The sequence below is a fragment of the Idiotropiscis lumnitzeri genome, chromosome 5 (assembly GCF_059441095.1).
Source record: "Idiotropiscis lumnitzeri isolate Australia: NSW breed Sydney's pygmy pipehorse chromosome 5, RoL_Ilum_1.0, whole genome shotgun sequence".
Classification (NCBI taxonomy): domain Eukaryota; kingdom Metazoa; phylum Chordata; class Actinopteri; order Syngnathiformes; family Syngnathidae; genus Idiotropiscis; species Idiotropiscis lumnitzeri.
Genome location: NC_142395.1, coordinates 7,309,882 through 7,322,014, shown reverse-complemented (window position 1 = coordinate 7,322,014; position 12,133 = coordinate 7,309,882). Strand labels below are relative to the sequence as shown.

Sequence of the window (12,133 nt, the reverse complement as noted above, 5' to 3'; positions counted from 1 at the left end):
GGTTGTTCAGTATACCATATGTTGAGCAACATGTCCCTTTCAGTAGATCAATAACCTGGAGCATTATGTACAGAATGTCATTGATGACCCTGACTGAAGACCTGACCTCTACCGGTAGGTGACATCGGGTGCTAAGGTCTCACACACATTGCAGTTGTCTCTAAATTCTCTCTTTACACACTTCATTGCGCCCAAGGACACCTCTATTATGTCCGGCTATAGATACACTATATAGCGGGAAAAAATGAGACACTCATTTTCATCCATTAGTTATTCATTCAGGGTTCGAGTTTGTGAAAGCATTTAGGGAAAGGCTTTTTTGTCTTCAAACATTGCACAAAACTGAAGGAATTTGGTGAGAATGAACTTGACTGATATTGCACGACAGGCCGTCCGGTCAACTGCTTGATTGGATGAATTGTCCAATTCCCACAGGGGCAAAACAATCTTGTTTATCAGGGGTGCCCATTGTGTTGTTCACGATTAACCAGTAGCCCGCGAAGGGGGTGTCGCTGGATGGCATTAACTCAATCGCTGCTGGAACTCACAGCTTTATGCTATTAATGGAGCTGCCTGTAAAGGGCAGTGAATAAATTTTAAAAAGTTTAAGTTTAAGTAGAGTCCCTCCTATCATCTTTTGTGACATTCGCAACTTGATTGACATACAGGGAGGACAGTCAATGACCTGTTGCATGCCTCACCACGCATGAGCATGCAAGGGCGCCAAATGGGAAAACGAGCAGTTTTTAATTTTGTTCCGTCCACCTTAAACCTAATGAAGTATATAAATGATTAGGAGGACCAAGAAAGTATTTCCATACAGAGTGAGAGAAAGATTTTTGTTTTGTGGTGGGCTCCGTGATGGAGGTGTCTTTGACCACAGAAAACGGGCAATGCGCTCGGGCACATGCTTGCCATTTCCCTGGAGCTAGAGAATAACCCCTGGGAAGGAGGATCTGTCGACCAGCGTGAGGCAGCACAAAGTACACCAATATATACTATACATATAAAGAATTCTAATTATCTTTTTAAATAAATAAAGTATCATTATCCAAGCCGCAGTAGGCGGGGTACAACATGAACTGGTTGGCAGCAAATCGCGAGGCACACAAAGACAAACAACCACATGCGCTCATAATCACACCTAGGGACAATTTAGAGCATCCAATTAACTACTATGTATATTTTTGGAATGTGGGAAGACTCACGCAGGCACATGTAAACTCAGCACAGGAAGACCAGAGCCGAAGTCAAACCCTGCACCTGGGCACAGTGAGGGGGACGTGCTAACCAATCAGCAACTGTACTGCCCTTCACTTGGACTTGGTCATTTTACAAGCAGCTCACATGCTGAAGAGGTGTGGGAACCCCAGTTGTGGATTGTCTTTCCAAAATTGTAGATAGACACATGTCCCAGTACATGTCCCAGTAAATGCTTATACAGAGTTAAGTTGTGTACATTGTACACTGTATTTTCCGGACTATAAGCCGCACCAGACTATAAGCCACAGTTTTCTATGTTGAAAAAAATTAGTTTTTTACTGCATGTACAGAACGATTTTGTACTGTGAATGCACATGAAGGTACATAAACAGATTCTTAAAACAGTACCTTTTAACATGGCAACAACTTTGCTAATTAAAACAGAACAGACCCAAAAGAAATAAATAAATAAAAAATATATATAAATCGAGATTTATTTAGCATATTTTCTGAAATATGGACTGCCCCTACAGGTGAAAGAAAAATCCACAGACAAGCTGCACCTTAATATTAGCCGCATGGTTCAAAATCTAGTCACGGCTTGTAGTCTGGAAAAGACGGTATGTACACACACTGTATATTGTCAACACGGGCATTCTGTATAACATCCGATATGTTATACAGTATTTGTGATCAAAATATGACCAATGTCAATCTTAAGCCTATTCGGTTTCGTCCTCACCATCTTTCGTCTTCGCTTCTTTGACTTTGGCCAAGTCATCTTGATAAGTCTGTGCACACTCAGAAGTGACTCCATACAGTCCTGCCCCAGGGTTACGTAGAGCTGTGACAGTCTGCGATGCATCGCCAGTATCCACTGCATCATTTATGGCGTGAAAAGACTGAGCGACTGTTGACACAAATCCAGAATAAAACAGCAAGTTAGCACAATGTCATAACAGTTTCTAAACTTCCAAATCCATGTGGCATGAAGAAATGTGTGTGCTTACACAACAAAGCGTCCTTTGTGTCCTGGTTAGCCTTCAGAATAGCATCCTGGATCTCATCCAGCCAAAGCACAGCAGAAGGATCTTGTGTCTCCTGGATGGACATTGTAAAAAATGATGAGGGTGCATTTATACAAACTAGGGGTGAAACAAAGAAATAAACAATTTAAATCGGAAAATGGTTTTGATTGAAAACATGCAAAACGAACCAAATCCAATTCTTACACTTTAAAATATATCGAGATATGTATTGATTACAGAGTCACCTTTTATTGGGGAAATACATTTTTTAAAGGAAATGACACATTTACAATACAGACAGGTTAACTCATATGTATGTAAATGACGACAAAAAAATCATATGCAGATAGATCATTGGATCATACACTCTCGAACTGAGCCGCAGTGTATCAAATCAAATCGTAATCCCACTGATACAAAGTGGAACGAATTGTTCCACTATAAAGTGGAACCATCCTTGAATCATATCGTACCTCATTTATTGAGATACGTATCAAATCGTCCTTCACTGGAGGAACGCACAACCCTAGTACCATCTTAACTGATTAATTTTTCATTTTGGTGCATCACAGTGTGTCTCAGTTGTAATGAGTAATCCTATTTTTGTGGGGATTTCGTTTTATTTTTATTTTTAATCCCTGTTTTAAATTACACCCTACTTTGGGATGCAGAATTTCAAAAAGTGTCAACATTGATTTTATTTTAAAATGTATTTTCCAATCAATAAAACTTCAATAATTAAAATGCTTATGCTAATTGTTTTTTGGGGGTATTTAACATTATATGTCTTTAAAGATGTTTAAGCAGAAAAGTTTAGACAACACAAATTTTGAATCACTGCCAAAATATTTGGCCACAACTGCTCATGCAAACACCCCAATACTAAGCATGTCTACAAAAATGTAATCAAACCCACCAACAAAACAGAGGAAGCTAATATTAACAATCAGCCAAAATATGTTGCAGCAGAAGTAAGAAAAAATATTATGGATCCATTGTAAAGCATCTTTTAACGTTGAGAAAAATGCTGTATAAAATATGATGCATTATTATTATTATTATTATACTGTATATGAAACCTTGGTGAGAAAAGCTGTCACACCAATAAACTTCATAATATAGTGTAGTAACCCTTTACTGTGTCTAGATGGCGCACTCTTTCTCCATACAACGCACTGCTGCCTTCATTCTAACAGCCACCTCATCTGGTTCCAGTCCTCGCCCTTCTTTTTGGGCTGCAGGGCAGAGGGAGAGGAGAGGAGGTGTGCGCATTTGAGGAAAGGGCGGTGAGTCAAAATGATACCTGATCTTAAGTCCAAAGGGGCAGGCAGCTACTAACATCTGTAGCAGTAGGAAGCTGAAATCTACCAAACTCTATTTTTGCAGCAGGTAAAGTTCAACCGGATTAGTTTTGTTTGTGTGCAAATGTTTTACGTAGTATTTGCAGATGGTGAATAACGACTGCAGGAGGCACCCAGGAAGGGCGTGGTGCCTGAGCAGTGAGGCAACTGGTGCAATAACTGTGGCACAGTTTGTCAAATATTACCAACATATCATGCAACTAGAGAGGAAGTGAAAGGTGGTAGGGCAGAAAAAAGAACTCATCTTCCTATATTGTGTTACTCACGTTTGCATCCTTCGAAGCCACAAGCATTTTAAATCATTAGAAGTCTACTTGCAAATCCACAAATAGACGAATGCTTCATACAAGCCTGTTTGTGATAGTTGTATATCAAGTTTGAGGAATCGCAGACTTTATAGAGCTTGTTAGTAAGCTAAGACTGGGCAAAAACGTCCTGCCGTTCATCCAGGCTCAACCCACAGTCAAACAGTCACACCTTCTATTTCTCTATCACGTCTAATGCTGCAGGGGGAATGGGGAACCAGCAAGAACCGCAAGTTGTTTCATCTCCTCTGATCTCATATCACCTCCAGTCCGAACACAACTCCTCTATAGCTTTGAGACTTCACTCTTAGCAGAGCAATGCCCCATCAAGTCACCTCAACATGTCACCTCAAACTAGAAGCCTTTACTCGTGGGTGTAGCCAGTCAACTGTAGCAGTCGACTTTCTGTCCCTTTATGGAAGTAAGGCTTTGGAGGTTGTGCTTGTTACTTCCTGTGAAAAGGCCATGAAAATAGTTCTCTTTCGATCGCTTTGTTTTCTTTGTCACAAGTCCACATATTATGCATTTATGGGTTTGTGTGAATGCTGCTCTTGATATTTGAGGATGAGTGGGCTGCATTCACAGATTTACCCTTGATAAGCAACATAATTCTTTCTTTATTTATTTTAATTATTTATTTGGGGAGTGTCGGGGTGCTTAAAAACAAATTCAGCCAAGTGAGCATAATTAGATTAATGTTTTTCAAATATCTTTTGAGAAATACAGTGTCATCAATTCAAAATGTGAAATGTACTAAACAGCTGTGAGCAGAAAAACAAGTTTGGCATTATTTTGGTAATCAATTCGAGCTCTGTGGAAGAGCACCAAAACAAATTTGGTCTGCATATGCAAAACCGCAAAACCAAGAACATTGAGTCAGTCTAGACTGGTATAAACACTGTTGTGCCTTCGATCAAAGTTTGCACAAATAAAGGCATGTAAGGGAAACACCATGGGTTTAAGACATGACGGGAAGTGAGAGGAAGAGACGATAACAGCATGACATCATCCGACTGCACGAGTCATGTGCTGCTCATAGGCCTGAGTCAAACAGCCGTCTGCAAGTGTCATGTGTCTGTGAGCCCTGTGATCAAACCTTCACGCTAGTATATGTATTGTTAGCATAAACTGACAACTGCTGCGTGACACAGAAGTTAACAATATTGTCAACTAAATGCGTGACGACTGATCTTACATGAGCCTTCTCCCTGCGGGCTTCCAGCAGTTTGTCGTGGTAGTGCTGAGCTACAGATGGGTCGACGTCTGTGAGCTTGGCTGATGGATTCTGCAACATCGCCAGAGTCTTCATGGGATCACCTTCATCCAAGGCCTCATTAATCATTCCAATAGCTGCAATTCCTACAAAACACAGTTTTTTTTAAATTTTGGTTATTACTCAATAGCAAATTAATAACTTAGATTGTTTTAAATGTAAATACTGCAGGTGTGTGTATACCGAGGAAGACATGAGATGTTGTTCGAGTGTATCAAAAAATAATCTCTTAGTTTCAATTGATATGAGGTATTTGTGCAAATATTGGGTGTTTGTCTTACGTTCATGCTCCTCCTGTACAGACACGTTGACCTGATCAATACAAGCTTGTATGTCATTCCAGGTGAGATAATCACAGCCTTCCTCCCTGGCTGCTGCCTTAAGACGAATCAACTCATCCATGTACCTAAGGCGCAATAAGAACAAAAGGCATAATATTACATTGTAAACCCATTTGACAACACCATGATCGCAATCTTATTGCTGCCTGTGGCGTGTACACACCTTTGTGCATATTCAGGCTCCACATTACTTAGCCCTGTGATGGAGCTAGACAGTTGTCTCCAGAGGGTGTCCCGGTCTCCAGCGTCAATGGCCTCATTTATCAGCACCACCGATGACAACATCTCAACTGCAACAAGCAGCTCTGGATGGGACAGAGAGCTCTACGGAATAGACAACCAGCATTGTTCAAGCGGTTCATGTATCTTTCCCAAGATCACATCTTATAAGGAAAGAAAACTAGTAATTAATCATTTCTCATGCCTGGAAAATTAAACACTACACACAGAGTGAGGAACATATGCTCTACCGATTGATTTGTGTACAGTATCAATGTCTGGAATTGTTTTTCATTTTCATTTTCGATAAAACATCTCTGAAAACATTGGCACAGCTCCCAGACAGGAATTATATGGAATAACTGTCAACACAGCTTTTCCCCACTACTGTGTTCACTATCGCTCTGTTCTGTGTTGTTGGCGTGTGTTTTATTGTGTGTACCTCTGGGCTTTGCTGCTGCAAGCTGGCCAGCTCACGCTGGTAAAGATTTGCAGCACTGGGATAGACTTCAGGAAGCTGAGCGTCAGGGTTCATCAGCTCCGCTACAGTATTCTCTGGTACGCCTTCCCTAATGGCAAAGTTGATGCACTCCACTGCCTTTAGCACTGCGCACATTGGCAGCAAATTAAAAGAAAGGAGTTACAAATTGTATTTGCTGAAAACAGGTCAATATTCTCCTACTTTACATATAAAATAAAAGATCACTTGCTAAAATAAATACTTTCAGGTGAAATGCAGAGACATTCTACAAAAAGAGCTAATAACACGGCCTTAAATAATTGAATGAGCTAATATGGAGCATCAGCCGTCTAGGTTTCACCATCAAATCAATAGAAATCCATCCAAATAAACAGCCTTTTCGAGTACATCTAATAGTCTTCACTGCAGCTGTTGTTTTGATCAGTGCTGCGGTGCAAGACTAACTGGGAATTTTGTCTGAAACGTAGACTGTCATGTAATAACTGGAAGAAGTTAAGCATGGAAACCCTGAATGTATACTAACACACTTTAATACTGCTGTTAGCAGTACCCACACAACACAAGTGGGCAGAATGCTAATATTGTTTTCTTAAGAAGTCAAAAGAAGCGTGTTACACTGTTTGATAGGTGCACGTACTTTTTAAGTAACTTTCTGCTAAGTCATTCGCCCCGTCCACACCGGCCTGCAGCTCATCCTTGGTCAACGCTCGGCCTGGAGATGCCTAATAAGGAAGATGTCTAAATGAGATTACATTTGCAGCAAGAGACAAAGGATTTTAATAATCGCAACATGCATCCTACTAGTTCTTTGTTCTCTCTGTCGGCCAGGAGTTGTTTCAGGTACCAGCCTTTGTTCTGGGCCAGCAGATTCTGAATGCCTATGGCCTTCAATGCCTCATACAACTTATTCTCATCTCCGCTCAGCAACGCCTGCTCAGCAGCACTCAAGGCATTATTCACTGTTGGGGGAAAAAAAAAAAACGCTGACATTTCACTACAAAAGCAAAGGAACTCGCTGTTGAGTAGAGAATAACCACTCACCATTGACTTTGTTAACGTTGCCCTGGATTTCAGCTTGGGTGAGAAGCTCATCGTAGATATCTCGCTCAGCGTCAACATTCTCCATTTGCTGTTTGACCACAAAAAATTCATTATTGGTAAAATGTAAATTTTTTCCCCCCTGAAACATGCTGCATCCCCACACATGCTGCTAGACAAAAAGTCAAAGAGGTCATCATGCATGCATGTAAGACCATAAATATTAAATTTCATGTTATCCAGGTGCTTTGCGTGTTGCCTCAGGCTGCTTCACATTCAATTATATGTATATCGTCAATCTTGGTTACAAGCGCTTTTTATTCTCTCAGGGAAAAAAGAGCTTCAGGCCACCATTAGTATCTAGTCAAATGGAACATCTGCACATCATTAACTGCACACAAGTGAGGATGCACACAATATCATACCCGTTTGCGTGAATTGGCCACCTTCTCTCCCTTGGCCTGGTATAATGTGCGATGATACTGGTGGGCTGAGTTGTGGTCCAGGTTGACCAACATGGCATTGGGGTTTTGCATGGCGGCCATTGTGCCTTCTGGGACGCCCTGGTCGATAGCCTCGTTGATGGCGATGACGGCAGCGTGTACTGAAGGGGGAAATGGACGCCTGGTGAGGAAGTTGCTTCGCATGTACTAGGAAGTGCTTGTAATTTAATTTGGTTTATTAAAGGGGAAGTCAAACCGAAATTTTCTTTACAAGAATTTGTTCATTGCAGGCCCACTAGTCAAAACATGACATTCTGATTAATATTGCTTTTGTGGAATATGAGTTAAGCAGTAAAATCCAATTTTTATCCATCACAGGAGACGGCCATTTTGTCACTACTGTCGACTGAAAATGACATCACAGTTGCTCAGGGCTCAGATAACGACCAAAACAGAAAACAAGTAAGCCGCGATTGGTCGTTATCCGAGCCCTCCGCAACTGTGATGTCATTTTCCGTCGACAGAAATTACAAAATGGCCGCCCCCTGACATTGCTATTTTGCTCATATTCCACAAACACCATATTAATCAGAATGCTGTATTGAGACAAGTGAAGCAAGACGGAACATTTTCTTGCACATCATTTTGGAGGGGGTTCACTTCCCCCTTAAAGAAAGTTACTATATAAAATAAATTAAAATAACTGATAAATAAATATTATTTATTAGTACTCGCTTGTTCAGGATGGCTTCTTGTTTAAAAAAGAAAAGAGCAGCACGCTTCTTTTTGCTTTGCCATCACATTCACGTCACTATTGTTGTTGTTAATAACTTCCTTGTGGGTAATCAATAAAACTAATGTCCCTTGGGAATGCAATAATTTAAATTTATTACAGCAAATATCCTGTCTGTTTAATTATTTAGTTGTATTTCCCCATAACTTATTATGAACAGGTGGTCAATTTTGATAAAACGGAAAAAAAAATCTGATTTGGCCACAGATAAAGGTAGCAAATGTCTTCTTTAACATGAATGTAAACTGAGACAATACTGGCATTCATGGGGTTAACGGGATCCCACCGCCCCCTCCCTTGACATCTGAGCAACTCTCACATGCAGCTTCATCCACTGAGAGCTCATTGGCCAGGATCCCACCAATCTTGCTGAAGGCAGGCATCTGGATTCCATACTTTTCCAGCTCGCTCTTCATGTTGTTGATCTCCTCCTCTGGGAAAGAGAAGACACAGCAGAAGTAAGGGACCAATGATGGGAGGGAAGAGAGAGACACATGGGCCTCGGTAAGGAGCTGGGACACTGAGAAGACAGACTGTCCCTGGATTATGTGTGATAATGTGAATTCTGGCTCTTAGGACAGAGTGGAACGGTAACTTCCACACACAGGAAAAGCTCTCACAATTACTAATGACTTTCACATTTCCAGAAGCTCCGGCGCATCACCGTTTGCTGGAAAACATTAAAACCTCACTGCGCTTTTTAGTCTCATGCGCAGTATGCAGATACATTCAACACATGTGTGTTAACAGTGCCAATGTGGCCAAGTTCACAGAATCACAGACAGAAGGTGGCTTGTTCGCAGGGTTACAGTCTTACCAGTGAAATCGACTTTCCCATAGAGATCCTGGATCTGCGGTGCAAGGCCCAGCTTAAACAGATACAGGCTGTAAAAGGACGAAAACAAAACATGAAACATCAACATGTTTTTGTTGTCCATATTGAATGGCAATCATGTGGCACGCTAACATAATTGTTCAGAGTTGTGTGTTTTGGTTGTACACCATCTTGCTCACTCTTAATAATGAGACAATATTTATTCAAGACGAATTGTTACAAAGCAAACAAATTCTGTTACCATTGCATTCATGTTTTGACTCACAATTTCAGGTCAAACGTTTACCAGAAACTATTTTGATGTTCTAATTCAGGGTTGTCAAACTAATTTTTGTGGACGGGCCACATCGTAGTTATGGTTTCCCTCAGAGGGCCATTATGACTGTGAACCCATATAAATGTATGATCACACTAGGTTATCAAATACACACAACAAATTGAGGGAGCCAGTTTGGAAATCAGAAGCCAGTAAGTGATTGTTTATTCAACAATTCGTCAATTTATTTTAAAAGGGGAGGATTGGTAATATATATCTCATATCTCAATATAGTTAAAAGTGAAGAAAATGTGTTATAAACAGGAAGTTGACGCACATGATTTGCCCTTCGCGGGCCACATAAAATGAGGTCCGGGCCAGATCTGGCCCCCGGGCCATGAGTTTGACACCGGTGTTTGAATTAAAGATCAACAAGTCCTTTCTTGCCATCCATCAAATCCTCTGAGTAGATATTTTATGCAGATATTTTATGGTATGCATACAAGCACAGTGGCCCATCGCTATTCACGGGAGAGAAGGACTGAACGCAACCACGGATATAGAAAATCCAAACACAGTTGATTCTTCCTATAATTGCCATGAAAAAAAACTTAAATGAATAAATAAAAAAAAATAAAATAAAATGACGTTGAAGCAGGAGATTTGGCCGACAAAAATATGAATAAGTGGGGGATTGGCATAAAATATAAATAAATTGCCCAAATAACGGTCCTAAAAGAAAATCTGCGAATACCGGTATGTGAATTTGCAAACGCCAAACAGTGAATATGGGGAGGTCCGCTGTTTTACATAAATCACACCACCGTTTTTTTAGTTAAAATAATTCTAAACATTGGCCGTTTGCTCGCACGTCCACCTCAAAGTCTTAAGGCGGTGATATAAAAAACCCAAAAAAACTCATGATGTTGGGGGAAGCACAATATTGTGTTTTTGTCGTACTTGATATCAGCAGTGAAAAAGAAATAAGCTTGGCCATTCATTTTATTGTCATGTGTTTCTAATGGCTCAGCAGCCCAAGTTTCCATGGTCTATAAAGTTCGCAAGGCTGCGTTATTTATGTATTTATTTATTTTTTACGGCGATGCGTTGCTTTTTACATCGTAACATGACGACGACGACGATATTGTTGCAATTTTTATCACAATATTGGCCATGATGTTCAGCTTTTTGATTGATTACGTATTATTCATTTTATCCATATTTATTTATTAGCAAGTTTACACATTTGGTGAGCTAATTCAACTACTGCAACATTGAATCGACGGAGGCATTCTGTCTGTCTTTGTCTTTGCTTCTCAATATGAGCCTCCCCCGCGCTCTCTCACACTCCAGCTATAGCGAGGCGATAATGTCAACCGCTCCGTCAAGAAGCATCATGGGAACAACATCCTGAAGTTAGTATATGCTTGTCAGTATTATTATTTTATTATTGGTTGTATTTTCTGCGTTCAAAAGCTCAATTTTGTTGCACCATAGAATGTGCTATAATCTATTCTATTTTGTGCCCTCAAAACAAAATTGGGATGCACGTATTAAAAAAAAAAACAGCAATGTTATGTTGAAATGGAACTGCAGTACTGTGGAACAGCAAATGGCTCATTAAATCAGATAAGGTGCTTCGATCGCTTCGAGGACACTTGGATAACAGGAGCAATTCATAAGGTAATACGTCATTTACAGTAACATGACATCATTCAGCAAACTGGGAGTATATTTTTAAGTGTTTGAAGCTATCGCTATGCATTGCACCAGGGACAAAATGTTATTATGCCTCTATCCCCTAAATCAGAGGTGTCAAACTCTGGTCCTGGAGGGCTGCTTTCAATCTCTCCCGGCTGCAACACACCTGATTCAAATGAGCAGGATACTTATCAGGGTTTTTCAGAGCTTGCTGATGAGCTGGTCATTTGAATCAGGTGTGTTGCAGCCGGCTAAGATTGAAAGCGGCCCTCCAGGACTGGAGTTTGATACCTATGCCCTAACTGCATAAATAATGCATGCATAGACTTATTGAGCTTAAGTGTGAATAATTGTTTGTCTATGTGTCCTGCGGTTAGCTGGCAACCATGTCATCTCTGTATTCAGATCTGATTCTGAGAGTGCTTTAATCGATTCCACCTGATGTGCTGTCCTACTAAAACAAAGGACACTATACTTCATGAAACTTAATGCATTTTTTTCCAAAACAGAAACATCCCACACTTGACAAAAATACGGCCAGTAAAAATGCTATGATGTAAACAAACCACAGAAGAGTCCACGGTGTTTTGGGTTCTCACTCAGAGATACTGAAGACTAAGGCTTTAAGGTTCGTTTACCTTAATAGTAACTAGGGATGAACAATTAAACAAATTCGAATCAACATCACATTGTCGGAGAATGTAATTTTTATTTGTTATTCTTAATTTATTTATTTTGTGTCTAAATAAGTTCAATGCTTAAGGAGAAGAAAAACACATGTAAAGGGGATCGCGTTCAAATAATTGCATATTAAACTGCAATCGCATTATCGAGGCTGGGAAAAAAAATAATAAAT

The 12,133-nt window shown here is 40.2% G+C and overlaps 1 protein-coding gene across 2 annotated transcripts in view; it reads right to left on the bottom strand.

Annotated features, from left to right (window-relative positions):
* Positions 1 to 12,133, bottom strand: part of iqgap1 (IQ motif containing GTPase activating protein 1) — a 40,837-nt gene that overhangs the window by 12,257 nt on the left and 16,447 nt on the right. For both annotated transcript variants that reach the window (XM_088295938.1, XM_088295937.1), the window contains 12 exons: positions 9,303 to 9,370; positions 8,805 to 8,918; positions 7,675 to 7,853; positions 7,253 to 7,340; positions 7,013 to 7,170; positions 6,849 to 6,933; positions 6,173 to 6,336; positions 5,675 to 5,835; positions 5,452 to 5,576; positions 5,093 to 5,256; positions 2,214 to 2,304; positions 1,946 to 2,113 (listed from right to left, as the gene is read on the bottom strand). In XM_088295938.1, coding sequence (XP_088152064.1) covers positions 1,946 to 2,113; positions 2,214 to 2,304; positions 5,093 to 5,256; positions 5,452 to 5,576; positions 5,675 to 5,835; positions 6,173 to 6,336; positions 6,849 to 6,933; positions 7,013 to 7,170; positions 7,253 to 7,340; positions 7,675 to 7,853; positions 8,805 to 8,918; positions 9,303 to 9,370 — 1,565 coding nt within the window. The remainder of the gene's footprint in view (positions 1 to 1,945; positions 2,114 to 2,213; positions 2,305 to 5,092; positions 5,257 to 5,451; positions 5,577 to 5,674; positions 5,836 to 6,172; positions 6,337 to 6,848; positions 6,934 to 7,012; positions 7,171 to 7,252; positions 7,341 to 7,674; positions 7,854 to 8,804; positions 8,919 to 9,302; positions 9,371 to 12,133) is intronic.